Below are 26,130 nucleotides of genomic sequence, written 5' to 3' on the forward strand. Positions count from 1 at the left end.
CGGAATCTCGCCCAATTTCGCTGCAATTGGGAAGAGCCTAAAATCGATTGTATGCACCTGAGGGGTTCTGGAGAGTGCAGACTTTCTCGCTATGGATAAAGCCTGCTTGCGTACGATGGTGAGGTTATATCCGGTCAATACCGCCCGGTAGCACAATGTTGCGGTTCTTACCTTACACTTGGGAGTACTGTCCTGCATCGAAGGTACTGTCTGCCAGAAAGAAATCCCCCGGGTTCTCTCGCAGAAAACTGAAGGTATCTTGAGCCAATCGTGGCCGAACGCTCGCAACTCCACACTCCTGCAGGAGAGGGGGGCTCTGGATGGGTATTGTTTCGTGGAGGATGCATGAATGCAAGCGCCATGAAATTGGATTGTGACCCCTTCTTCCTGCAGGAGGGCTACAGGTCAACTCTGCGGTCAACCCTGCAGGAGAGGGCAAGCGTGCGTCGAGAAGAGACCGTCCGCCGCGGGTTCCGGAATGAACAAACCGGCGGAACACGATGGCTCCATCGATCGAACAAATCAACCCACTTCAAGGATAAGTTGGCCTTTCTGTTGTTCATCGGACATCTCCTGCAGGACGGAACGCGTTGCGAGCGACATGAGGGGATTACATAACACGCGAGCGGGCCGTATGTTTGACAGTGGAATGATGATAGGAGGGGAGACGAGGCTGTGAGCGCGTTCGCATTCGCATTCAAATCAAGAGGGGAAGATTGAGATGAGCCGCCACAACTGCCCATCGGACAGAACAGGCAAAAAGCGGCCAAAAAGCGGCCCAACAACACAAAGCGTCTTGCGCATTTTGGCACAATCCTTCCTTCCCACCCACTCTCAACGCTGGACTCACTGCGCTAGTGTACGTAGTAGCGGCTGGAGTATCCTACGAGAAGCACCAACGCTCTTCTCCACAGCCGTTCTGCTGATCGGCACTTAGCGAGTTCCGAGCATTGAGGCGTTTCCTCAACACCCCAAAATGCTGACCGCAACACCAGACTCGGCCGGCGCCCCCTCCTCCCCGGCAGTTGAGCCCGTCTCCACCACCGGCCTGTACAAGCGTCCAGCAGCAAATGCCGTCTCGGCCCCTGAGGTGTCCACCAAATCAGCCTCCGTCGCCACCACCGCATCAGCCGCAGAACCCGACCGCCGTCACCCACTCTACCTCGGCGACTGGCAACGCTCCATCCCGCACGTCCACACCGAAATCGCAAAAGACGACCTCGACGAACCCCACATCAAACGCAAACACGCCATCCTCGAAGCCCACCCCGAAATCCAACACCTCTACGGCTACGAATGGTCCACAAAGTACATCACCGTCTTCGCCGCCGCATTCCAGGTTGCCCTCGCCTACTATTTCGGTAAAATCGACACCGAGTCCGTGTGGAAATTCCTGTTTGTCGTCTATGTCGTCGGCGGATCCATGACGCAGGTGTATGGAGTAATCATCCACGACGCCTGCCACGGGCTCTGCGGGAAGAGCCAGGCGCTGAACAGAGCCGTTGGGTTCATCGCCAACATCGGCATCCCGTTCCCGATCTTCAGCTCGTTCCGCAGGTACCATCTCGAACACCACGCCTTCCAGGGCGTCGTCGGGCGTGACCCCGACCTCCCCCTCGATTTCGAAGTCAAGCTGATCAAATCGAACCCACTGGCCAAATTCGTCTTTTTGTTCTTTTACCCGCTCATGTACGTCGTCCGCGGCGCCGCGATGCAAAAGACCCCCTCCAAATGGGAGATCTACAACGTCATCTTTACGATCTGCACCGACGCCCTCGTCGTCAAATTCTGTGGATGGAGGGGCTTCCTGTACCTGTTCCTCTCGCTGTGGTTCGGATACGGCATCCACCCCGCCGCCGCGCATTTCATCCAGGAACATTTCACGTTCGATGATGGGCAGGAAACGTACTCGTACTATGGGATCTTGAACTGGCCGTTTATGAATATTGGGTACCATAACGAGCATCACGATTTCACCAAGGTACGCCTTACCCCCCTCTTCACATTCTCCCCATCACCCGCCCACTCACACCCTATTCCTTTTTTTTATAAAGGTCCCATGGCGCCGCCTCCCAACAATAAAATCCCTCGCCCCCGAATTCTACGATACCCTCGCCTACCACTCCTCCTGGGTGATGGTCCTCGTGCGATTCATCTTTGACCGGCAGATCGGCCCGCAGTCGCGTGTGGGCAGGAACTACGAGGACCATAAGAAGGGCCGAAGGATGGTTGTCGAGAGGAATGGGAGGACTGCGAGGGAGGTTGAGAAGACCGGGGAGGTGGGGTGGGAGAGGAGGGTGGATTGTGAGTAGGCGGATTGAGAGCGCCGGGAGGCGCTGGAAGACGAGCGTTGGTCAAGGTCTCGGAGTCGTTTGAGCAGTTAATTAGGATCCTCGCGTTGAGACTCGTCACCGCTAGCGGAACGATAAACAACCCCCTTCGTCTGCTATGCGAGGGTGTCTGTGTTGATGCGGCATGGTATACATCCCTTACGTACAAATACATATTTATTCACCTGGCGCCGTGCGGTAGTGCGTTCTATTTTTCGACCTCATTGTGGATTTAGATTGAATATACGTACGAAAAACGGGTGGACTCGAGTGCAAATCGCCCTGGTCAACGAGACCCCCGAAACCTCATTTTCATTGGCCCTCGCCTTCGCAACCAAGATCCACGATCCTCGTCGGGTTTTCCCGCGATAAAGCCAACGGAAATCTTCTTGGAAATGGCTACAATACACACAAGCCAAACACAATACAAGCGTCGATTCCCCGCCCGACAAAACGAAGCGGTGTGAATTCCACCGCTCGGCGACGTCTATCCTACGAGCGAAATCTGCTATACACCCAATCCGCCGCGTGCGGCCCGCTAGCGATCCAAGCCATTCATCAGACACCCAGGGCAGTCGAATCGGACGGTATGCGCGGTGGCGCAGATGGGCCAGTCGGTCCCCCCCCCCCCCCCCCAAACACCGTCGGTCGCCCTCTCCTGCAATACCGAGGGTATGAACTATGATGCGCCCCACCCGCTTCAGATCCCAGCCCAACTCTCCACGCGTCGATCTCACGCCCCGCCCTCCCGCTTCGCATACTCCAACTCCATCGCCTCATCGTACATCTCCTCCGGTGTTTGGTGGGGCTGGGCGTGCTGCTGCTGTTGTTGGTGCTGGTGAATGGATTCCGGGGTCTGGTGTTGTTCTTGTTGGTGGTGGTGCTCGGTGGACGGCGTGGGTTGGGATGTGTGTGTGGGTTTGTGCAGGCCTGGCATTTTTGTGCGGGGGGGGGGGGGGGGGGGGGTGGGGGGTTGGTTTATGCTCCGTTCTGTGTGTGTTGGTGCAATAGTTGTTGTCGAGTCTCTGGGGCGTGTTGGGAGGATGCTTTTATATTCGCGATGCGACGGCAGTTTATGATTTGATCTGATGAGGTAACCACGCGCCAAGAACGGGAAGGTGGCTGTGCTGGGTCAACGCGTCAACGTGGCCGATTTGAATTCCGTCAGACTGGGAGGTCACGTGATCGGAATCAACCGAGTCAAAGTCAAACGGACGACGGTGGTTGCTGTCAGGGTTGCTGTACAATACCCGACTTCTGCATGTCGTCCCGAGTGTGTGGCACGAGCACAACGAGGGGTTAGGAAACCTCATTTCAGTGGAGGGGCTTGTTGTCCGATAATCCGGTTGCATAGAGTACGTTGGATTTTAAACGGGAGCCCAGAGAAGACCGACTTGCAGATGCAACCGCGGCGTCTGGAACTCAACGTCCGAGATCTGAGAAAAGCAGGGGGGTGCAGGCGTTGAAAGGAGGGTTAGGATCGCTTAAAGTACGTTGAAGGGCGGGGATGCGAGATTCATGCCATCTGGCACTGATTGTTTTCTGCCGTCGTTCTCTGTTTCATTACTCTGTTCTGGTGCAGCTGCCCCGATGAGCATCACTGAACGCACGAGGTGACTCCGATGGTAGACAGTAGGAAGGACGGAGCCGATCTGGTGAGGTATCAGCTTACATATACAGACAGGGAATGTACGCGCCCTCGGAAACTGTTGCGCTCCGGTTCCCGACGTACTAGCGGCGAGCTCCCCCCATTTCGCGTGAGCGACGCGAAGCGCAGGCGGAGCTAGTCTTCTACTTGACTCTTTGGTTTCTAGTCGTTGTTGCTCGGTTTGTGCTGATGTGCTCGACTCCGCTTGTCCCACAGGTCCCGACCGCCAAAGTCACAACGCGTCCGTAACGCGTTCAGGCGTTTCTTTGTCCGAAACTAAAAGGTTCGAGTGTGACTGCAAATCCGAGCAGACGTGCCCCTGTTCATGGAGCATCGCTGAACAAAGGAGAAAGCGCGAATTCTGCGTTGCAAACACCGATCCATTAGTGGCCCTCTGTTTCAATGCCATACATTGCGCCCGCACGGGTCCAGGACTGGGTCAGACTTTTAAAGGATCAAGAGATATAACCAGATCTAGCTAGATGAACGGGAAAGGAAGGGTCCGCAACGTTTTGCCATGAACCCAAAACGCGTCCATGACGCGTCCGGACCCCGCAAGCAAGGTTCTGGGGCCGAAGAATGTTCGATGTTCGTAAATGCAGACCCCATTTTCCCGATATGCTAATGTTCGCCTCGTCATCCTGAATGAAGAGGGCACAATCACCAGCAGGCGATGCGTGACATTCCCAATAATAGCCGCTTTTGCACCGTTTTTCCGAGCTCATTCATCTCTCAAGGCCCGGACTAACGTCGAATTGGGACTTGGGAGCGGGCGCCCAGAAAACACAGGCAGGTTTTCTTGCAAAGATCAATCTGGGCAGCAATAGCTCCTACACGCCGGAGTTCCGTAACGGCCGTGTGTTATTGTCGGCAACTGACCACAGTCCTTGGTGGCCAAAGGCCCGGCGAAACCGTGCAGCGGAGACGGATAACAACCACTGCCCGGATAGTCATCTCGGTTAGACTAACTGTGCGCTCGCTATCCGCAACCATCACTTCCACCCAGGTTCATAGATCTGCTACATTACATTGAAACGTGGAAACGGCATGTTCAAGAGCATGTAGCTTAGCCCAACTTATGTGTCAAGGGCAGACATGACCAGGCGTCGTATTGCCTGGCAACACGTTCGAAGAAGCGGCGCACTTCAGGCCTTTGAGGGTGTATGGGAGAAGCGCACTGAGGGCATGGCCTTATTAAATTCATTGGTTTCTTTACCATCGAGGACCCTCAACCCATGGATGGACTTATGAGGGCTTGAATATAATTTCAAGAAGAGCGAGAATGCGGTTAACGCAGTGTCGGAGGTGAGTCCGGGTCCCAATGTCAAGCGGGTCTCCACCTTGAGATGTTGGTGTGGTGTCAATCACCTGTCGGCGGAGTTGATTGTGACGAGAAGCGCGCCCGTCAAATCGCCGCCAGTTCCAGGGTCAGTTCCGTGAGTGGCATCCGACAACAAGTCTGATTCCTTTGGCAGCTTGAAGGGAGTATTGCAACCTGTCCGATATCGTTCATAACATGCGAGTTGGCTTCCAAAATGGCCGTGGGATCGTGGGAGACAGTCCTGGGATTGCGATACCGATATCGCCTTGTCACGGATTGTTACGCCCACATCACGGTTGGGCGACCTCCATGTCGCCTATGGTTGCGGATTATAGTCCCGAGGAAGTGGCCGGGACTCCCGTTACGGGCAGACATACCCGAGCGTATGTCCAGCGGACATACGGGATTTATCAGCCATCAAAACGTCGACCCGAAATGGGATCATTGCCCGATAAGAATTTGATAAATCCACCGTTCATCGGGACGTTCTTCTCTGGTTCTGAGCCCGCTACAAACCGTTTTCCTTTGAGATGGAGCAAGTCGGGACAAGGCGATGACGATGAAGGACGCTCGCGAATCAACATCGAGCTTTGAATCACATGTGTGTAGGACCGTCTGCGTCTTCTATGGAGCGAGAATCGACATCGCGTGTCGGCTTAGCGGGGGAGCAGACTAGGTTATCAGCGTTTACCCAAAACAGATACAGTAAACGGACGAGCAAGTCTCACTTTTCGCTGGCACCACCACAAGGAGCGGGTCATCATCGGTTGTTTGTAGCGTCTCCACCTTGCAGCTCAATTTGAGTGGTTGGTTGTTGGTGAGGTCGTCCTTGCTGGCGTAGACGTGGAGCCGAGCCGTGTCAACCTTTCCAATGGTTTCGGGTGACTTCGCCTTTACGGCATCGCAGAGGTCCGTGACGTCGCTGTCAGCATCGGGAAGCGAGACCTTGTCGACCCTAGTTCCGGAGAGCGGGCTACCCTCTGGGGACACAAGCGAGAACCACACCCGATGCATGGTGACTGTGGCAGGAATATGACCGGAGCGAGAGCGAGCGGATGTTGCAGAGGCGATTTCCTGCGTGCAGTGTGCAGCCGCTTCGTGGGAAGGCCACGACGGGAGGTATGCGGCCTGTCCCTGTGGCCACGACTCGCTGGCGAAGGATTCCGCTCAGCTCGTGACAAACCACCCGCCGGACCACTGACATAAAAACGAATCCCCTTCCCTTCCCAGAGCCCACACAAACAGCACAACAACACAGCAGCACCCTCCAGACAACCACTACAATGCCCGCTAAAGCAATGGAGCCTGTCGAGGCCGCAAACTTCGACCTCTCCGTCAACCCCGCAGACGACTTCTATTCCTACGTCAACGGAGGGTGGCTGAAAACCCATGACATCCCGGCAGACAAATCGCGTTATGGAGTCTTCGAGGTGCGCATAGGTCTCTTTACTCTTACTATACCATGTGTAGACTCCCTGACTGACCTTATCTTCGTCCTATAGCAACTCATCGACTCGAACGATGATCTCCTGAAGAGCATCCTAGAGGAAGTTATCGACCCCTCCAACAAGCCCTCTATGCTTGGTGAATTCTACCGCTCCGGTGTGGACGAGGCTCTCTCCAACAAAGCCGGCCTGACACCCGTGCAGGACATCCTCGACAAGATCTCCGGCGTCAAAACCGCCAAGGACGCTGTTGAGTTAGCCGGAAAGGATCTGCACGTGCAGCAGATCGGTGGACCCTTTTGGTCGGCACACGTCAACCCTGACGCCAAGAACTCCGTCTGGGAGATCCTGGAGCTGTATCAAAGCGGCCTTGGTCTTCCCGACCGTGACTACTACTTTGACGAGGATAAGAAGGAGATCCGCGAAAAATATCACACTTTCATCGCCGACCTGTTCCAGTTGGCGGACAAGTCGCTGTCCAAGAGCGATGCTGACTCGATCGCCAAGGCTATCTACGATGTGGAACTCGAGTTGGCGAAATCCTCGTTGACCATGAGCGAGCGCCGTGATCCAGAGGCGACGTACAACAAGAAGACCGTCAAAGAACTCGCTGTGCTCGCGCCTGAGGTCGAATGGGAGGCCTACTTTAAGTCTATCGGCTACGAGAACGTGGACGCGTTCGGCGGCTTCGTCATCCTCGACAACCCCAAATTCTTCACCAAGATCAGCGAACTCCTGAAGAGCGTCAGCATCAAGGACTGGCAGAACTACCTCCGCTTCAACGCTCTGCGTGGGAGCGCCCCATATCTGAGCAAGGAATTTGTCGACCTCCGCTTCGCTTTCTACGGCACCGTCCTCACAGGCCAAGCCGAGATCAAGCCCAGGTGGAAGCGCGTACTGGATACCATCTCCTCCGCTATCCCCGACAGCCTCAGCGTCGCCTACATCGCACGCGCATTCCCACAGGAAGCCAAAGCCCAAGCCGACGAACTCGTCCAACTCGTCATCGCCGCCCTCGAAGAGAAGCTCAAAGTCCTCGACTGGATGGAAGACGCCACGCGCGCCAAAGCCCTCGAAAAACTCAAAGCCATGCGTCCCAAGATCGGTTTCCCGGACAAATGGGAAGACTATGGCGCCGCCCTCGAATCCGCCGTCTTGCACACCAAGCCCTGGTTCGAGAACGTGCGGCTTGTCAACGCCGCCGACTCGCAACGTATGTATAAGCGCGTCAACAAACCCGTCGACCGGAACCGCTGGGAGATGCCGGCTTACATGGTAAGTCTCACGGACATGGGAATCCAATCGATTACAAGTTTAACTTATACCCTTCCTGTAGGTGAACGCATACTTTCACCCTTCCCTCGTCGAGATCGTCTTCCCCGCGGCAATCCTCGCCCCTCCTTTCTTCTTCCACGGCGAAGACGGCGGCGCCCCCGCCTTCAGTTTCGGAGCCATCGGCGCCGTCATCGGCCACGAGATCACGCACGGGTTCGACGACCAAGGCAAACAATTCGACGCACACGGGAACCTCGTCAACTGGTGGACCGAAGGCGACGCCAAACGGTTCAACGAACGCGCAAAGGTTATCATCGAGCAGTATAACGAGTACGTTACTTTCGGCCAGAACGTGAAAGGCGACCTCACACAGGGCGAAAACATCGCGGACCTGGGTGGGCTGAAGATCGCATACCTCGCCTTCCAAAAGTACCAAGCCAAACACGGCCGTGTACCTGACTACATCGTGCGCGACGCCCAGGGTACCGAGATCCTCCGCCTCACACCTGAACAGCAGGTGTTTGTAAGCTGGGCGCAGGTATGGCGGAACACTATCAGGAAGGAGAATGCGTTGATGCGGATCACGACGGACCCGCATTCGCCCGGGAACTATAGGGCGAATGGGCCGTTGTCGAATTTGGCGGAGTTTTGGGAGGCGTTTGGGGTGAAGGAGGGGGATGGGATGCGGAGGGTCGGGGAGAAGCTGGTTAACATTTGGTAGGCCGGCTGATTGTGGTTCTTCTTGTTATGAGAGGTCGGCAGTAGCCTTTCTAGCGTAGCACGGTCATTTTAGCAGATGTCGTGTCGTGAGAGGACGTATGCAGCGGGATCCGTAGGACAACATTCTGTGTTTTTCATCTCATTTTGTACATAATCAAAACAAATGTGCCGGACACTTTCGTTGTTTGTTTTCAAAGAGTCGAAAGAGTTCATGTATCTGGTTTCCGTCCGTTCCACAGTAATGTTTCCCATCGTATTATTGCTAAACTGTGTCGGAGTACGCCGCACATATCTCACGCGCTCATGCTATCCTGCATGCTACCCCGGGGCACTTCCAATCCCCTCCAACTCGGTACATCCCACCACGCCCCTAAAAAGCCCCCACCCGCCTCCCCGCCTCCAAAATCCTCTCCACAACATCCTCGACACCCATCCCATTCTTGACCTGCGTAAACAGCGTCGGCCCCCCATCACGCATCCTATCCGCGTCGCGCCGCATCACAGCGAGGTCGGCGCCGATGTACGGCGCGAGGTCGGTTTTGTTCACCAGGAGGAGGTCGGATTGCGTTATGCCTGGGCTGTGTAGGGGAGGAGATCGGGGCATGAGTGAGGCGTGTGAGTCTTCGTTTGAGACAGGGAGGAAAGGGGGACGTACCCGCCCTTGCGCGGGATTTTGTCGCCGCCGCTGACGTCAATAACCTGTTTTTGTTTGTCGTTCGTGGGAGAGTTAATCAGTCTGGCGTGCGGGCCGTTTCGAACGCCGCTCCCACCCATCGCCCACCGCACACCCACATAAATGATATAATCCGCCAACTCCCTCGAATAATTCGCGGCCAGATTATCCCCCCCGCTCTCCACCAACAACACCTGGGTTCCGAACTCGGCCTGCAGCTGTTCCAACGCCTCGAGATTTGCTGAAATGTCTTCGCGGATCGCGGCGTGCGGGCAGCCGCCGGTTTCGATGGCGCGGATCCGGCGCGGGTCGGGGAGGGCTTGGTTGCGGATTAAGAATTCGGCGTCTGGAAGGGAAGAGAGTGAGGGGGTTAGCTTGTGATGATCAGATATGGGGCAGGGGGGTTGTTGTAGTGTAACCTTCGCGTGTGAAGATGTCGTTGGTAACGGCGGCGATTGAGACGGTGTTTTGGAGGGCTTTGCAGAGTGCGAGCTGGGGGATAAGGGGATTGAGTGTGGGTACTTTGGTGCAGGAAACGTCAAGGGATCGGATTATCCTCACCATCAACGCTGTTTTGCCTGGAACGGATCCAAACGAAGAACAATAAATCAGGAGTGGCGTTTGTAGATCTCACGATCCATAAACGGCTAGCATACCTGAGCCCACCGGTCCGCCGATTCCAACCTAGCACACGACCCGTCAGTGGTAGAACCCAAAACAGAAGAACACCAAACCACAAAGACCAGTTCCCAACTTCCTCCCGCAAGATGGGGCCTCGCATCCCCTCCTCCATCCCCTTCAGCCATACCGTAAAAGCCCTCTCAGACCAATCCCTAGTCGAAATCGGCGTATCTCTATCCAAGTATCGCCCGGGGTGTTCCATGTGTTCATGGGTGTGGCCATGGTCGTTGCCGCCGCCGTGATGATCGTGGCCGTGACTGTGGGCGTGGTCGGCCGGGTTGGAGCCTGCCGCGCCGGTGTTGGCGTAGGAGGGATGGTGCAGTTCGAGGCGGACTGTTTGGTTTGCCATCTTTGCTGGCTGTGCTGAAAACGATGAGCGGCTTCACAGTTGTCGGGGGCCTTCACAGTACACGCTTCAACCCATAGTACACCACATATGATCCCATATGAATGGACGCGTCAATGCGCGCAATGTAACAGAGAATTCGATTTTGATTACAACATATTTAACAACTGATTAGGGGAATCGATTTTTCATTTTTCATGGCAACAGATTAGCCTCATGATTAGCTTCCACACACTCCCCCAATGAGAGGATGTCATATAGAAGACAGCCTGCACTCGCTCCCCCTCACGTTTTCCCTATGCTTTCAACAGCACTTTTATGCCATCTTCAACACATCACACATCACACCATCTCTCTCCTTTCCTTTGCAACGCGGTCACTCGACCAAATGAGGCACATCAGGACGCTGCAGAGGCGTGCCCGCTCGGCGGCTGCCTTCGGCCTCTGTCGAGTGGATTCAGAGGCTCGAAGAGTATTGGACGAACACAAAGCCAACCGAATGGTCGACCTACGACTATTGCCAATCGTGGCTGTTGAAGTTCCCGAACGGCACAAAGACGACGCTGTTCAGGCATTTCAAGAGGGACTTGAAGGTCCTGTATTCCGGGGTGGCTGCCAAGAGCAATCAGGACAGAGTGAAAGCCATGTCGAGCAGCCTTGACAAGAAGAAAGGTAGAGCCTACGACGATATAACAAATTTCACGCAGAAGTGCTTCGCCCAGGTTGCGAAGGCGGCCCGCGACACCCGCGACTTGACGACGAAGGGCGCCGCTCGAGCCCAAGTTGGCATGACGAGGAAGGCGGCGCGAGCGATGGCAATGATGCACGGAGGTGCAAATGATGGCGACAGCGATGATGCTGAGCAGGACAACGATGAGGAGTACGAGGGGTCCGAAAGCGACCATGAGGACAGTGATGACGGAGTGGAGGAAGATCTCTTGCCGGGGTACGAGGCCGATGAAGCTTGTACCACCGATGTTGCCAGCTGGCTGACTGGAGTGACTCGACCTCGTGGACACCTCTCTGAATATGTTCGCTTGGGAGAACATCCGCCTTCTCAGCGAGAGCGAATACGATGAAATCAGCGAAAGCGACGCTCTGGATCTGTCGTGCGAGGCCTTTTTAGCCATGGAGAAGTGCCGATTCAACGGGTTATTCAAAGACGACGTGCCCGAAGCGGACCGCGGCAACCTGTGGATACCCGCCGTCACTTCACAGTTGCTCTCTACGACCTCGGCCGCACAGCTGGGTGCGAAAAGCTGGGCTTTGAAACAAAGTATCTTCACAACGCAGGTACAGTAACTACGACATTCTCCATATCATGCATCATGCGGGTGATCGTTTCGCAAACCAGCAACCTTCAATTCAACCAGGAAACGAGGCGTACTGGACCCTCATGGCATTCCTGTCCATGCCGGAGGCCTGATACTCTTTGTTTCTGTTTGGGCAGCTTTGGATTGCTTGCCGCGGCGTATACCCGTAGAATTTGATTCGTTCCCCTATTGTATATTCAAGAAAAAACCGCACAATGCGCGCCCATTCATTCGTTGGGCACACTTCCCAATCTAGATGCCCGCATGTGCAAGAATATGCCATTCTACCATGCACGTGCATCCTCATTCTCGCAAGCTAATCTACTGTATGCAAGCCACGCATCAGGGGAGCATCGCTCAGGGCTAGGTGGCCGGCTCGCCCAACACCGCTGAATCGGTAGGGCGTCCGAAAATCACCGCTTGGATACCTTACGGGCGCCCCCTACGTCCCCATCCCAACCTCGTCTCCATAGTCAGAACCGCAACCGCCCAGACCCAACCCCGCAACTTGCAAGCGTGCCCCCGGTTCTCCGTCTCGATCAGCCTAGCCGAAACCTCTCATGATTTTCACGACTCGCGGGCCAGACAGGGTAGAGAGTCCAGTATCCTCGCAACGCTCCGTCTACGCCCCCATCCTTGCGTCCTCGTGCGTCCTCGCCGTCCGTCATCGACTGATCTGCCATGGTTTCGGTTCTACGAGGATCGCGAACTGGCCGGACCCGGCGACAGATGAGTCTGCCACGTTCGGGGGTTTGCCGAATGCGCGCGTCACATCAGAGAGAGACCATCCGAGGACCGCGTCTTGGGGTGGTGAGAGGAGGGAGACCAAGATTCCTGGACGTCTGATGCCGCTTCCCTCCTTACTTCATCTCCACGTCTTTGCCGTTCTCACATGTTGCATTTGCGTGTATCGGGGTAGCGAAGGAGGTAGGGTGTCGTGTGTCGTTTCACCGTTCCATATTGCGGGACTACGGTCTCTTGTCGCAGCGCAATGCGATCTCGTGGAACAATCCGGAATGCGATGAAGGATGAGGTAATCGGGGAACAAGCTGAACGCGGGCATCATCCCAAACCGCAACGAAAATGAGCCCGGGTGACTTCCGTGTCGCACCTCCATGTCACCCGGCCGGGAGCGCGTCCAGCTTCAGCATTCGGCCACCGAGATACTCCTTCTCAGCGCACCGAAAAAGACACAAAAGTCCGCACATCCCCAGCTTACTCACGACCGCCTCCCCCGCCGCTGAAATCGTCTCAAATCCAACTGCACGGCCCCCGCACCACCACCCCCACCACCCAGCCCAACCTGTCGATAAATCTCCCTCGCAATCTGCTCCACATCCCCCACACCTCCCTGTGCCGTATCCCACGTACCCCCGATATCAAGCACCTGCCGCACAATCTGCGTCAGCAAATCCGGAGTCAACGACGGGAAGTTAGACACCTGTATCCCTCCTCCCCCACCGTCCTCGCCTCTACCGGGGTTCAAAAACCTCCCCGCAAGCAGTCCCGGAATCGTCCCCCTCATCCTCGGATCCCTCCTCAAACAAGATTTCAGATCCTCCACAACCGTGGCGTCGCCGCACTCCTCGTACCCAATCTCATACCCCGGGTCGACGATACACTGCAGCTTCTTCATCACGGGTAGATGCGCAAAGGGTGGCCGGCCGTAGACGAGTTGGTACAGGATGCAGCCGAGCGACCAGACGTCCGAGGAGCGGCCGAGTTTCAGATACTGCCGTTTAGTGGTGTTGTTGCTGCTGCCCCCGTGGACGGGGAAACTGGTCGTCGTCTGGTCCGCAAACGCGATCGCCTCCGGCGCCATGTAATTGATCGTGCCCGTCTGGTGGTCCCGCTGGATATTCGTCGTGTCGTTGGGTATCGATTTCGCGATCCCGAAATCGATCAACTTAAGGGATCCTTCAACCAGAAGAAAGTTAGCGGGTTTGAGGTCCGAGTGGATGATGTTCTCCTCGTGGATGGCGTGCACGGCGCGGAGCATCTGTTCCCAGTACATTCGCACGAAATTCAGGCTCAGTCGGGGCCCCTCGGATGCTCCATTCTGCTCCTTCTGCAGCATGTGCGCGAGGTCGATCTCGCCGTACTCCAGCACCATGAGCATATGCCCCTCCGGTTCGTTCAGTTCCGAGTCGATGAGGCGGATGATGCGTTCGTTGCTGCTGAGCCGCTTCAGGAGGGCGATCTCGTTGAGGTAGCCTTCGATCGCGCTGTCTTCTTGCCCGCGGAGTTTTACTTTTTTAAGGGCGTAGAGTTTTTTGTCCTCCGCCATGATCTTGTAGACTTTGCTGCTGCCGCCGCGGCCGATGAGTTCGAGCTTCTTGTATACGACCCCGTTGACGGCGACGTTTGATTTGTCCTTTTGTCCTGTCGCTTGGAAATCGACAGGGTGATGCCACTGTTGCCGTTGGTGCGCGGTTCGGGGCATGATTGTGGGCGTAGAACCGTAAGTGTCTTGCTGTGGATACGTGTTTTGGTTCGGTAGTGGTGTGGCAGCAACCGGGTTACGCTCACCGCCGGTCAAATAGCTCCCGTCCGGCCGCTGCATCGCAGACCTCGGTACACTCATATGAGGCTGTTGTTGATCACTCGCGGTCGACAGCGCGCGACGGAGAAACGGCCGCGCAGTGAGAGACGGCGTAGCCTGACTCCACGCCTGTTTCGAAATACTGGTTTCTATATGTGGTGGTTTGGTCGATCCTGCTGGTGCTCGAAGGGATGCTGAAGCGAGAGGCGTAGCAGCACCGTACTGGGTGTGGATGGGCGCGACCGGTATGATTGTGGCGGGCTGTTCTTGGACGGTGGGTAGCGGTGGCCCATTGACCGGGATGTTTTCTTTGTCTTTGTAAGCGGAGCTAGGAGGTTCGATGTCAACGGAATATGGTGGTTTGCGTTCTGAGAGCGGCGGTGCGTTGATGACTGGTGCGACATCAGGAATCTCTGTGGGAGAGGAAATGGGTAGTTCTGCCAAGGAGATTTCATCAGTAAAGGCTGCTCTTTTCGATGAAATCATGCAGCCCCAAATAAACCAGCTAAGCTACCTTCAGCCAAATACGACACATCCATAAGGGTACTTGACGTGTTATCATCCGATCTCGCAACCGAGACGCGTCCCGGCGGGCCCATCTTCCCCAACAATCTTAACCGCGTGATGGGCCGCCTCGCACTCTGCTTCGCCATCTGCTCCGAAGGAGACACGCTGCTAGATCCCGACGCCGAAGTGCCCTGGCTGTTCGGGCTGCCTTCATCAAACGAGTATTTGTCGATGCTCGATTCTGTTATCGATGCTTGGGCGTCGGGAACCGAGTCGTTCTTCGACTCCTGTGCTGCTTGCCCGCGCGCGTCCTCCCGTCGTCGCTCTGCTGTGACGGATTTCGAGATTGGCGCCAATGCTGCCGCTGCTGATGCTCCTGCACCGGCCCGTCCCCCTCCTGACGCCACCCGCGCCGAAACCTTTTCCATCGTGTTTGCGCCTGACATTTCAGCCATCAGTGTCCTCATCTCTTCCATCGGATGCGCTTTCTGGCTGATCCCAGTCAGCAGCACGTGTTTCGCGCGGTCGATATATCCTGGTGGGTTTTCGTGAGAATCCACCCCCAGTACCCGCATATGCGATTTCTGGCAAAGGGGTGTGTCCCTTTCGTACCTGCAGCACGCTCAAACTCGGCCCACGAGGTGTAGAACTTGGCACTCCCGGCGCCGACCCGCCCTGATTTGAGCAGTTTGAACTGGTCTCGTATTACGCTATGGTCTTCCGCTGTCGTCCTACATCGATCCATCCGTGAGCGCGTTGGGGGGAATGCCCATCCATATCTTGTCCCCTCGAAACTAAACCACCGGGGGGGCCTTACCTTTGCAGATGGATATAGTCCAGCCATATCTCCAGCAAAAAGGGGTCGTGACGATACCGATCCGTCGACAGGCTGCGGGGATGGAAATTTCAATCCGAATGCGCGCCCATTTTTCACTCACCAACACTTGCAAGTGGACTTTTCCGCCTCACACCTCCGGAAACGAACCTTGTCGTCGCCTCCTTATGTTTCTGCATCAGCGTCCGCGCCGTGGCTCCCCGGTCTCTATCTATCCGAAGCGACTCCCACCATTCGGAAGGCGTCTTGGCGGCCGTCATTGTCAGATGAGCTAATGTCGTGTATGTCTACGTAGTGTTGAGCGGGGATGTCTGTTTTTCTATCGGTGTGTTGAACCCGCCCGCGCGTGCCCCTGCTGCTGCTGCTTGTTCTATGAGTGGTGGCGGGTGCATCGGCATTGTCCGTGGCGGCGGAGCGAACAGCAGGCGGGCAGGCTCAGTCCGGCTGTCGGTTTGCGTATGTATACGTAGAATGTATGGCTCTTCGGGTCGTTGGTGAGTTGCCGAGCTATGTCGGTGCCTTTTGTCGCCGGGAAGGGAAGTTTGGCGAGAGGCCCTCTGGATTGTGTCCGGATGTCTGGACACGCGCGGCCGCCCGCTTTTGGTCCACCAACAGGCACGCAACGACCGTTCTGCAAGTCGGACCTCCCACTTTCAAGTTTCAACCCAAACTTCCCAATGCTCACATGATTCCCAGAGAACTGGTCTCAAAAATGCTCAAAGATCTCACAGAAAAAAAAGCACCCATTGTATTACACAAACTATCCATTACGTATATATAAAAGGGGGGTTGTGGTACTCATAGGACAACAAAACCATGCTCGGACAGTGCTCTCAGCGCCTGAACGGAAACGCTGTTGCAATGATGGGATCGTCACAGCAAGGCGATGACGGGTGGGGTATGGTCGCGGTGCGTGGGATGTTCAAAAGCCCGCTCTGAAGCGGAGCCGTTCCGCCTTCTGCGGGACTGAGCGAGTCCTTCCCATCTACGTTCCGTAGGCCTCGCCGAGAGTGCGTGCTGGGTAATTAGGTGGACCGAGTGGCTTGCACATCGGGCGCAGTTATGGAGGGGCGAGTCGAGGCACCTTGTGGGTGGTGACATGTCTCCCGTCGCGGTATGTACAGGTTGCCGGCAAGTAAGTGCGGCAATTGTGCAGCGTCGAAGTTGTTGATCCCCGATGCTATCCCCGCTTCGCCCGCCTCACTCAGCAAAAGCAGCCGGGGCAGCCTTAGCCCCCGGCGGCCTCCGATACTGCTTGATAAACACCGCAAATACCACAATCAAGCCCGCAAACCCGGCGCTAACCGCAAACGCCACACTCAAGCTCTCCGTCAACGCCTGCTTGATATTCGCCGCCACATCCGCGGGGTACACCTCCCCGATCCGCTGCACGTTTTTCTGCACTTCCTTGTACGGTACTCCCGGCGCATAGGTGGCCAGTTTGCTCTGCACGACGTTGTTGTACACTGCCGCGACGATACCGAGTCCAAGGGCGCCGCCGAGGGTTTGCGCAAAGTTGACCAGTGCGGTGGCGATGGCGATCCGTTGAGGTTGAACCGAGGCCTGGATCCCGATGATCCGACCCTGGATCATAGCGCCGACACCCGTGCCCGCGATGATAAGGTACCCGATGCGTTGCCCGTTATTGGAGTTTGCGTTAAGGGTGGATATCATCGCGCATCCGACGGTGAGGATGACGCCGCCGATGTAGAAGAAGGGTACGTAGACTCCCAACCGCGACATCAGTTGGCCGCCGACGAGGGACATGAGGGAGAGGGAAAGGATAAGCGGGATGGTTTTGAGTCCCGCTTGGGTTGCCGTGTCGCCGTCAACGACCTGGAAGTAGATGGACAGGTAGAAGATGAGCGAGAACATTGCGGAGCCGAGGCAGAATGCGAGTAGGACGATGGCGGGGACGCTGCGGTTCTCGAACACCGCGGGGGGGATGATGGGTTCCTTTGCGAATTTGAACTGTGAGTATACGAACGCGCCGAGGACGAGGAAGGCGAGGATGAAGGTGATGATGACGGGAGCGGAGCTCCATTCCCATTCCTCGCCACCCATCTGCACGGGGAGGAGGAGGAGGATGATACCGGTCACGAGGGAGGTGATGCCGAACCAGTCGACACGTTTGCATTTGGCGAGGAAGGCGCCGGTGGGGCTGGGGATGTGCAGGACGAAGAAGATGACGACGAGGGTGACGACACCGATGGGGAGGTTGATGAAGAAGCACCAGCGCCAGGAGAGGACGCCGGAGCCGTCCGCGAAGACTCCGCCAAGGAGAGGGCCGATCACGGACGCGATTCCGAAGACGGCGCCAAAGATGCCCTGGTACTTCCCCCGGTCGCGGAAGCTGACAATGTCGGCGACGATGATGAGGATCATGGAGACGACTCCCGCGGCACCGACGCCCGCGATGGCGCGCCCGATGATGAGGAAAGCCATGCCTTGAGCGACACCGCACCACAGACTTCCAATCTCGAAGACGGCGACGGCGAACAGGAACATAGGTTTGCGGCCGAAAATGTCAGCCATTTTGCCGTATGCGGGGGCGAAGGCGGTGGTGGTCAGCATGTAGGCGGTGGAGATCCAGGGGGCTTGGCCGAAAGCGTCAAAGTCGGTGGAGATGCGGACGATAGCGGTGGCGACGATGGTTTGGTCGAGGGCGCTTAGGAAAAGGGCCATGATCAGTGCGATGAACACGGCAACGAACTTTGCCCTCGATAGCGGGACATTGACGTGATCTGCGGACTGCAGCGCTGGCACGTCCTCGATCTTTACATTTGCGATTTCAGGGTCCTGTTCTAATGCGTCGCCGTCCTTTACGGAGGGGACGATGGGCGCTGCGTCCCCGATGGTGGTGTTTGGCGCTTTGAAGGATGCATCTTTGCTGTCGATCCGTTCAGGCTTGGCCGGGGCCTCACGTTGCAGCGTCGAGGTCGGTGTCTCGGCGAGTGTGTCGCTGGAAGCGTCGCTTCCGTTCTTGGAGTCCATGTTTGATGTCGATGGTAGGATATAGATGAACGTCGTAGAGTCCGTTTGTTGAATATGTCTTTTGTTTGGCTGAAAAGGACGTCGGGGGAAACTGGAGCAAGTCCAGCAGCTTTTGTATCGCCTCCCTGTTTATGACACTGGCGAAAGACACGGAACACGGCCACCAAAAGAAAAGCTGCCACTCGGACTGTCCGCCAACTCCGAATGAAGAACGGTTGGCCCTATTTTTATTGTTTTCTCACTTGCTGGTCCACTGGCCCACGACGCTGGTTCCGATATACAGTACAAGCTGTTTCCGTTTCTCTCTCTCGTCTTACGCTTTCCCGACGCTGTTCCTTCTCGCGTCATGGGCACAACTCTCTTACATGCAGCACAAAACAAAGGCGCCGCTGCCCTTCCCGAGTCCTGACAAATACGCCATATGTAGACTCATACATATCACACTTTCCTCGATTCCTCTCGCATCCATCGATGTGAGGGATGTTATGGGGAGTTGGTTAGTTCACGGGGACTGATCGGCGTCATATTTTTTCGCATCGAGGCCGCAGATCCGGCGGGAACAGTGCGTCCTGTCACTCCTGTTTTTTGCCCACAATCCATGTCCGAAGTCCGAAAGACATGGGGGAGCACTGCACCGCAGTCCGAGCCACAGGTAGCCGGCTAAACTAACCATGTGCGCGCGTCTCCGAGGGGAATGCAGTTTATCCGAAGTGTCTCCCACGGGAAAGTTCTCAAAGCGTGTGACGTGTGACATCACCAGTGCGGAAGTTGATGGAAGTCGGACTTCTTTTTTCTCTGAGAACGTGGCGGGCGTCGAGATGGTGGACATCTCATCAAGTTCCTTGTGCAATCGGAACGCGGCTTGGACATGAGACGAGTGCGTCCACCCGGCGGAATTATATGGAAGGACGCATGCTCCAAGTCCTTCGGGACGGACGGAGGTCACCGTCGCCAACAAAAGACTCCCTTCAAATCGCTCCGAGAAATGGAACTGTCTCGCAAACGAATAGCGGCGGGCCGCCGGTGACATTTGATTAACAGCGAAGCGATGTCGATATCGCAATGTCGATTCTTAAGCAGGAAGCCAAGCAGCTGCCGATCTTGCGACCCTCGAAGATCACAATTTAACTCTTCTCAATTTCGTCATTCTGGCCCAGAGAAACCATCTTCTCAAAACGCACGGCACGCAAGAAGGAGGCCATTTCAGGATCTACGTACTATACGAATCTACAGTGCAATAGGTAAGCCGCGCGCCGGTGGTGTGCTCATTGTGCTGCTTACTGGATAAGCGGTATTCGGTCGGCGACTGCAAACGGGCCCATGGAAGATGCGAGACGGTTCGGGAAGGGGGAAAACGCGTCGTGAGCCAAAGCGTAGGGATACGCGCAACCTGCCGCGTGCCTGTTGTCTTCTTGAATCCAAGCCAAGTCACCAGCCCCTTTCCACCTCCCTCAGGGAAGTAAAAGGTGACCTCTTCCCCCATGCACTCTCCTGCAGCGGACCGACCGGCCCTCTCGCTTCCATTTTCCGTAAGGTCATGGGGCCCTCGCCCATGGGGGTGCCACTGATAAAGTGGGATGCCCCCCGGCTTGGGCGAAAAGAGATTCCTTTCAGCGTCGGGGTGGTTATATATTTGGCAAACGTTGGAACTCTGGATGGGAAGTCCTTGCGATAGTGTCTGACATACTATCCCTCGCTCTCTCTCTTTTACTACCCTCACGAGGACCTTCTACGACATATCGCAAGAATGTTGCTGGTGGAAGTTGCGGGTGGGTATGTGACATCAACGACGGTTAAGCTTCTTTTACGAAGAAGGTTGCGCTAGCTCTCAAATAGCACGGGTGGGAAACTTAGCGAACAGTCATGGATTTTGGCCACCCAGTGTGGCAACTAAAGGCAGGTAATGGGCCCGGCCCTTAACTAAGCCTACCTGATATACGGCGCAACGCTGCCGCCACCGATTGTGTTGATGATTCGCAAGGTGCCGGACAGGCGTCTTTGATCGAGATGACTATGCTATGTTTTGTACCCGCTTGCGATCATCAATGCAGGTTGGCAACCAAGTTGATGGAGGTAAGCGGGGTACAGCCAACGGACATAAAGCTGTGCACCCCTTGAGACTAAGTCAGTAACCGGTCGCGTTGCCGCAACTGATTTAGACGCGGACTCATCATCCTTAGTCTCGGGGATCAATAAGGAACCTAATCTAGATGAAATCTAGATTCGGTTCCTGCCTAATACCCTTATTAATACCGTGGCGTTCCTCCGTTTGCAACAATGACTGCCTGCATCCTTGTCGGCATCGATCCAACTAGGTTATCCAAATGCCTTTCCACTGTTGGCCACACCTGCTGCACAACACCATCCAGTCCCGCCGCATTTGCATTAGCCTGCGAAACCTCCCGCTTGACAATCGCCCAGAGGTTTTCAATTGGGTTGAGATCGGGGCGCTGGCCATGGCATGATGTTGATGCCATGCTCCGCAAAGAATTGGCGCGTTTCGGCAGAAGTGTGGATAGGGGCGTTGTCCTGCATGAAAAGGAGGTTGGGAACAAAAATCTCAAGGTTTTGCCACATTGGCAAAAGATGAGCGGTTAAATGCTGAACGTAAGCAGTGGAATTGATACCCCTACCGCGAACTTGGCCCTCTCGCTGAACCGGCTGGACCTGCGTCAACGGACCAACAGGATTTCCAATAAATAATCCCCAATACATAAATGTCTTGCGTCCACTACGTCGAGTGCCTCTGATACAGTCAGGGTGAAAACGTTCAGTTTGCAGACGCCAACATCGCATTTTGGGAACCCAGCCAATATCAAAAGACGTCTCATCCGTCCACACAATCGGTGACCAATCCGCAATTGTCCAGTGCTGATGTTCCAACGCAAACGCAAGGTGTGCTGCTTTGTGCTCGTCAGACAAAAACGGCTTGTGGATTTTGAAGGAGGAGGTCAAATGGAGGAGTTTGTGAAGGTAAGGACGCACTGTCTTTTTGCATGCCGTGATACCTGTAAGAGCGATGAATTCCAACCGAATTTGTTTTAGTGTCTTTTCTCGTGTCTGACTATCTGAGAGAACAAGTCTGCGGAACTCCTCCAAGTCACCGTCCTCTGGTTGATACTTACCTGGTCTTCCCGGTGGCTTTTTTGACTGATAGGACATTGGGCTGTCCGCAGATTCAGCAGCAAACTTCTTGATAGTATACTGAACAGGCCTGAGTGCAACCCCCTCCTGTGAAGCTATTTGTCGCTTGTTCTTGCCTGACCTGTGCAGCGCCACTATGGCAGCCCTCTTCGGAGGGGAGAGTGGTTTGCCCATAGCAGGGGATGAAGATGGAGGTCGCAATTGCGGGCATGTCGGTAAGATCCTGGCTTGTCCGGCTGGAGGTTGGCTTGTCTGGAGGCAGGCTGGATGGAACGCGCATCCGCTTGTGAAACGGTCATTGAATTCAATTAGAAAAGGTGCACAGGTTTATGTCCGTTGGCTGTACAGCTCATCTATGTCCTTCTCCGAACTTCGGGGAAAGAGGCATGTTGATGAAAGTTTTTTGTTGATGAAAGCACCAGAATGGACAAACCGCCATGCGCTCAATTTGGCCGGCATAAAGTCATTCCGCAGCACTCCCTCTGTAACCCATCCCAGCTCAAAACTCCCGTGAGCGCAAGCATATGAGGGCTCTGTAATCCGGAAAGTGCATGTGCAGACGGGTGAATAATGGAGCACGCGCAAGAAGAACACGTCTCATAAGCAAGCCATTCCGCCGGTCCGCGTCACCCCTCGCATCTGGACCCCCTTCCCGCTTCCTGCAGGAGACCTAAAGAGGGAAGGTATTTGGCTGTGCAGGAGAGTGCAAAAAGTGCACCGCTCCCTCAAACTTCCTGCAGGCGCTTCCAGTTGAGCGATGTAACGGCATCGACGGGGAGACAACATCTTGGTGGTTCTCGCGCGAGAGGGCGGTAGTGGCGCAGATATATAGAGACCTCACCACCTTGACCGACTCCACACTCTCGACGCCGGCTGACGCACGGCAGACTTTCCGAGCTCCGCGTTTGACCTCGGGTGGGGTATCCAAGGGTTCAATGATATATCCCATACACATTTGCGCTAGTTGTAAGGACTACTCCACCCTGCAAATAGTTGTCTGGTGGGAAGGGGGTTCCGAGAGTGGGGTTGAGAATAACGGTAGGTGAGTTTGGCTCAGAAGGGAAGGTGAGTGTTCCTTTTCCATATCCTCAAATTCATTCTTGAGATGGACTTACTCCACCATGGAGTATTGGCTGCGGACCGCTGAATGTACGGAATGCTCATGTATCTACAGGTTCGTGTGATCCCGAGCAGTGTAGCTATATATCCAAATCCCAGGAAGGTGATTTGTTGATCATGTTCACAGTACCTCCAATGTACACTACCATGACAAAAGTTTTCGGAACGCGCGTTGGGTCTACATACCCCCCCCCCAAAAACTATAAAACCCCACCCCCCCCGGGGCCCCCTTTGGTCTGCACGCCCGTCATGGCTCCGCACACCACTGAACTGCAACGCCACGCTGTTTTGACACACCACAAGAGTGGCATGCCCCTCCGGGACAATGCCGAGCTTGAGAACCTCCCAATTTCTACCATCTCCGATATCATCCGCCGTTTCAACACCCGTGGCACTGCTGCTGACCAGCAACGCAGCGGACGCCCTCGGAAGACCTCTGGAAACTACTCTCGCTATCTGCGCCGGCTCACAACACTCAACGCGGACGCACGACGGACCCCATTAGGTCAGATCACTCAGCAGTTCAACGCAGGGCGTGATGATCCAGTCAGTTCCCGTACAATTCAACGCCGGTTGAGTGACTTAGGACTTCAGCGGTCTTTTGCGGTCACAAAGCCTCGTCTCCTGCCCCATCATAAGCGGAATTGGCTCGCATTGGCTAGAGCATATCGCGACTGGCACGTCATGGATTGAGCAAAGGTTGTGTGGACGGACGAAACGTCATGGGAGCTTGGACACGAGAGCCAAATTCGAGTCTGGCGTCACCCTGGAGAACGTCTTCATGAAGACTGTGTTCAGGCAAACCCTCCACGTGGACGTTCGATCATGTTTTGGGGCTGTATCATCGGCGACCGCGTCGGCCCTTTTGTTAGCTACCGTGGACGCCTTAATGCAGAGGCCTACACGCAAATCTTGCAAACCCACTTCCTTCCCTTCATCGAGAGGGTCACCGAGGATGAGCCCGAGCTTGCAAACTGGATCTTTCAGCAGGATAACTCCCCCGTTCACACTGCGCGAAGATCAAAGGAGTTTTTTGACGAAAACTTCATTCCTTACATGGAATGGCCTGCATATAGTCCCGATTTGAATCCCATCGAGAATCTCTGGGCTATTCTGAAGAATCGAGTCGAAAAACAGCGCCCAAGCACTCTCGATGAGCTTGAACGGATGGCGACGGAGGAATGGGCACGTTTGGACCCTGCGATGATTTTTCACTTACTGACAGCATGCAGCGGCGTATGCAGCAGGTTATTAATGCAAAAGGCGGCAGCATTGACTACTGAACCATCCCCGATAATAGTGCAGAATAGGTTGTATAAGTATGTTTTCATGTATTGTATAAAACTATACCCTTGCCGCATATAAAACCACGCGAAAATTCCGAAAACTTTTGTCGTGGTACTGTATGAGCGGAAGGTATTAAGGGGCCGACGCGATCAAAATTGCTCCGAAGTCTACAAGGCATTTTTCTGGCCCCAAATGAAAGCTTCACGAAGAGGCAAAGCTTTTGGAAGAAACCAGGCCACGTCTATTATGTAATATCGAAGAGCACATCACATGGGGAGGCCCCCTCTGACTTAACAGATATCGTACAGAATGGGAGGGTAAAGAGGTACGATGTACATACAGCACTGTGAGGGGAGATACGACTACAAGACGATACGCGAGTAACATTGCTTTTGAGTTGCCGTACATTAGGGGAAAGGCGTGATGATCATCGGTATTGAGGGCGGAGAGCACGGTTGACCGAGCTCAAGTTGACGGTGTACGTCGCAGACGAGGGACACTCCCTCTAATACCCCCTCGGCCTCGAAAACAAATACTCTACAGCGGCCTCCACATTCCCCCCCGTAGCCGTAAGTGCCGCAATATTCTCCGCCGCACTGAAGAATCCCATCTCCTGCAACTGCCGCAGCTGTTCCTGAAACCGTTCTTCCGGGGGGCGGGTGTCGGCTGGTGCTGCGGGTGCGCCGAAACCGCCAGCTCCGCCCATGAGCATTTGCATTAGAGCAGGGTTCATCAAGGGTGATGCGCCCGCGCCTGCACCAGGCGATGCGGCTGATCGGGCGGCGTCCGGGTTGGCTCCTCCAAATATGCCGGCTAGTGGATTGCCAGCGGCTCCCGCACCACCAGCACCACCACCGTTCATGGCACCCATCAAGGGCAACATCTGCATCGCTTGCTGCAGCACTGCCGGGTTGGACATCATGCTTCTAAACTGGGGGCTGTTCATCATCTCGCGCATCTGCGGGGTGATCATGCCCGCCATTGCTGGGTTGGCCGCGGCGAGCTGATCGAGGACTTGTGGGTTGGACATCATTTGCGCAACTGAGGCGCTGACGGCCGGGTTGGAGAGCATAGCGTTGATCATTGCTGAGGGGTCGCCGCCGCCGCCCATGCCGCCCATTCCGCCGCCGCCGAATGCTGCAAAGGGGTTGCCGCCCGCTCCGCCAAGGCCGCCGGCTGCTCCTGGTCCACCGAACATGTTGAACGGGTTAGCGGCAGCGGGATTCGCGGTGGAGGGAGATGTGGCGGTGGACGCGGCGGGAGTGGTAGAAGCGGCGGCCGTAGCTCCACCGGGTGTTGGCGCCGATCGAGATGCAGGCGCCGATCCTTTCACCATGTGCACGCTGTAAAGGTCAGGAAATATGGTCAACATACATTCGCTCCCAAAGTATCACCATCACGCGAGAACAGTGTTATGCGGTGCACGAAACGTAGACCGTGCTCGCTCCGCTCGCGACAAGGAGGTTGAGATGCGGTGGGCGGCACAAGTCGCCTCGCTCGCAGAAAATCTAGCGCTCACCGGTGCTCGCTCAGAACCGTGAAGAGAAGATTGCGCCTTTGGCGCGAGGGGCTTCGCTGTTACCCGGCGCTCGTCGCTTCATTCACCGCCGTTTATCCCGCTCTCGCTCCCGCAATCCCTTCCCATCCACCAAAACCGTCCTCCGCTGAGAAACCCCCACCCCTCTCTTCTCCAAGTAATACTCACGTATTACCATCCTGCATCTTATAAGTCTCGATCTTCTCCTCATCCTTCATCACTTTTCCCGCAAAGATCAGTCGCTGCTGAGTTGTGGGAACATCGGCGTGGTCGGCTATTTTCTGCTTGAGGTCAGCTACAGAGGCGGTGGTGTTGATTGAGACTGAGAAGGCGGTCTCGTTTGCCTGCTTTATTTTGATATTTATTTCTGGCATTGTGCTGTGTTGTTGTTGGGGGGGGGGGGGGGGTGATTG

General features: G+C 55.4%; 8 protein-coding genes across 8 annotated transcripts; 3 read left to right on the forward strand and 5 right to left on the reverse strand.

Annotated features, from left to right (window-relative positions):
- The first annotated feature begins 666 nt into the window (after nucleotides 1-666).
- On the forward strand, nucleotides 667-2,528 carry EV422DRAFT_585395 (fatty acid desaturase-domain-containing protein). The gene is made up of 2 exons (XM_053073447.1): nucleotides 667-1,981; nucleotides 2,055-2,528. The coding sequence occupies exons 1-2, from the start codon at nucleotides 977-979 to the stop codon at nucleotides 2,310-2,312; spliced, it is 1,263 nt and encodes a 420-aa protein (XP_052927071.1). The 5' UTR covers nucleotides 667-976; the 3' UTR covers nucleotides 2,313-2,528.
- A 3,909-nt stretch (nucleotides 2,529-6,437) lies between these two features.
- Nucleotides 6,438-8,921, forward strand: EV422DRAFT_522558 (endothelin-converting enzyme 1). Its single transcript, XM_053069828.1, has 3 exons — nucleotides 6,438-6,729; nucleotides 6,802-8,019; nucleotides 8,081-8,921. The coding sequence occupies exons 1-3, from the start codon at nucleotides 6,583-6,585 to the stop codon at nucleotides 8,738-8,740; spliced, it is 2,025 nt and encodes a 674-aa protein (XP_052927072.1). The 5' UTR covers nucleotides 6,438-6,582; the 3' UTR covers nucleotides 8,741-8,921.
- Nucleotides 8,922-10,490, reverse strand: EV422DRAFT_522565 (urease accessory protein UreG). The gene is made up of 7 exons (XM_053069829.1): nucleotides 10,221-10,490; nucleotides 10,069-10,096; nucleotides 9,974-9,990; nucleotides 9,832-9,904; nucleotides 9,532-9,758; nucleotides 9,395-9,438; nucleotides 8,922-9,317 (listed from the first exon to the last, which is right to left on the reverse strand). The coding sequence occupies exons 1-7, from the start codon at nucleotides 10,440-10,442 to the stop codon at nucleotides 9,110-9,112; spliced, it is 819 nt and encodes a 272-aa protein (XP_052927073.1). The 5' UTR covers nucleotides 10,443-10,490; the 3' UTR covers nucleotides 8,922-9,109.
- A 123-nt stretch (nucleotides 10,491-10,613) lies between these two features.
- On the reverse strand, nucleotides 10,614-11,940 carry EV422DRAFT_522567 (uncharacterized protein). Its single transcript, XM_053069830.1, has one exon. It carries the CDS (start codon nucleotides 11,567-11,569, stop codon nucleotides 10,838-10,840), a length of 732 nt encoding a protein of 243 aa, XP_052927074.1. The 5' UTR covers nucleotides 11,570-11,940; the 3' UTR covers nucleotides 10,614-10,837.
- Nucleotides 11,941-13,049, forward strand: EV422DRAFT_522568 (uncharacterized protein). The gene has a single exon (XM_053069831.1). The coding sequence runs from the start codon at nucleotides 12,313-12,315 to the stop codon at nucleotides 12,775-12,777; it is 465 nt and encodes a 154-aa protein (XP_052927075.1). The 5' UTR covers nucleotides 11,941-12,312; the 3' UTR covers nucleotides 12,778-13,049.
- EV422DRAFT_383163 (kinase-like domain-containing protein) lies at nucleotides 12,875-16,164 on the reverse strand. The gene is made up of 5 exons (XM_053066793.1): nucleotides 15,787-16,164; nucleotides 15,619-15,690; nucleotides 15,414-15,532; nucleotides 14,809-15,336; nucleotides 12,875-14,731 (listed from the first exon to the last, which is right to left on the reverse strand). The coding sequence occupies exons 1-5, from the start codon at nucleotides 15,894-15,896 to the stop codon at nucleotides 12,972-12,974; spliced, it is 2,589 nt and encodes an 862-aa protein (XP_052927076.1). The 5' UTR covers nucleotides 15,897-16,164; the 3' UTR covers nucleotides 12,875-12,971.
- Nucleotides 16,165-16,681: 517 nt separating this feature from the next.
- On the reverse strand, nucleotides 16,682-18,732 carry EV422DRAFT_383208 (major facilitator superfamily domain-containing protein). Its single transcript, XM_053066794.1, has one exon. It carries the CDS (start codon nucleotides 18,628-18,630, stop codon nucleotides 16,837-16,839), a length of 1,794 nt encoding a protein of 597 aa, XP_052927077.1. The 5' UTR covers nucleotides 18,631-18,732; the 3' UTR covers nucleotides 16,682-16,836.
- A 5,541-nt stretch (nucleotides 18,733-24,273) lies between these two features.
- On the reverse strand, nucleotides 24,274-26,124 carry EV422DRAFT_522576 (ubiquitin-like polyubiquitin-binding protein). Its single transcript, XM_053069832.1, has 2 exons — nucleotides 25,886-26,124; nucleotides 24,274-25,523 (listed from the first exon to the last, which is right to left on the reverse strand). Exons 1-2 carry the CDS (start codon nucleotides 26,089-26,091, stop codon nucleotides 24,686-24,688), a joined length of 1,044 nt encoding a protein of 347 aa, XP_052927078.1. The 5' UTR covers nucleotides 26,092-26,124; the 3' UTR covers nucleotides 24,274-24,685.
- Nucleotides 26,125-26,130: the final 6 nt, after the last annotated feature.

The sequence above is a fragment of the Fimicolochytrium jonesii genome (genome assembly GCF_025526975.1).
Source record: "Fimicolochytrium jonesii strain JEL569 chromosome Unknown EV422scaffold_6, whole genome shotgun sequence".
Classification (NCBI taxonomy): Eukaryota; Fungi; Chytridiomycota; class Chytridiomycetes; order Spizellomycetales; family Powellomycetaceae; genus Fimicolochytrium; species Fimicolochytrium jonesii.

Excerpts from the sequence above, each read along its gene's own strand:
- EV422DRAFT_585395 (XM_053073447.1), top strand. The coding sequence starts at position 977 with ATGCTGACCGCAACACCAGACTCGGCCGGCGCCCCCTCCTCCCCGGCA. Across the intron at positions 1,982-2,054 it reads AGCATCACGATTTCACCAAG|GTCCCATGGCGCCGCCTCCC; the intron begins GTACGCCTTACC and ends TTTTTTATAAAG.
- EV422DRAFT_383163 (XM_053066793.1), bottom strand. The coding sequence starts at position 15,896 with ATGACGGCCGCCAAGACGCCTTCCGAATGGTGGGAGTCGCTTCGGATA. Across the intron at positions 15,691-15,786 it reads CATAAGGAGGCGACGACAAG|CCTGTCGACGGATCGGTATC; the intron begins GTTCGTTTCCGG and ends CCATCCCCGCAG. Across the intron at positions 15,337-15,413 it reads CGAGTTTGAGCGTGCTGCAG|GATATATCGACCGCGCGAAA; the intron begins GTACGAAAGGGA and ends AAAACCCACCAG.
- EV422DRAFT_522576 (XM_053069832.1), bottom strand. The coding sequence starts at position 26,091 with ATGCCAGAAATAAATATCAAAATAAAGCAGGCAAACGAGACCGCCTTC. Across the intron at positions 25,524-25,885 it reads AAGATGCAGGATGGTAATAC|CGTGCACATGGTGAAAGGAT; the intron begins GTGAGTATTACT and ends TGACCTTTACAG.
- EV422DRAFT_383208 (XM_053066794.1), bottom strand. The coding sequence starts at position 18,630 with ATGGACTCCAAGAACGGAAGCGACGCTTCCAGCGACACACTCGCCGAG.
- EV422DRAFT_522567 (XM_053069830.1), bottom strand. The coding sequence starts at position 11,569 with ATGGCTAAAAAGGCCTCGCACGACAGATCCAGAGCGTCGCTTTCGCTG.
- EV422DRAFT_522565 (XM_053069829.1), bottom strand. The coding sequence starts at position 10,442 with ATGGCAAACCAAACAGTCCGCCTCGAACTGCACCATCCCTCCTACGCC. Across the intron at positions 9,759-9,831 it reads CGACATCTTCACACGCGAAG|ACGCCGAATTCTTAATCCGC; the intron begins GTTACACTACAA and ends CTTCCCTTCCAG. Across the intron at positions 9,439-9,531 it reads TGGCGGATTATATCATTTAT|GTTATTGACGTCAGCGGCGG; the intron begins GTGGGTGTGCGG and ends AAACAAAAACAG.
- EV422DRAFT_522568 (XM_053069831.1), top strand. The coding sequence starts at position 12,313 with ATGATTTTCACGACTCGCGGGCCAGACAGGGTAGAGAGTCCAGTATCC.
- EV422DRAFT_522558 (XM_053069828.1), top strand. The coding sequence starts at position 6,583 with ATGCCCGCTAAAGCAATGGAGCCTGTCGAGGCCGCAAACTTCGACCTC. Across the intron at positions 6,730-6,801 it reads CGCGTTATGGAGTCTTCGAG|CAACTCATCGACTCGAACGA; the intron begins GTGCGCATAGGT and ends TTCGTCCTATAG. Across the intron at positions 8,020-8,080 it reads GGGAGATGCCGGCTTACATG|GTGAACGCATACTTTCACCC; the intron begins GTAAGTCTCACG and ends CCCTTCCTGTAG.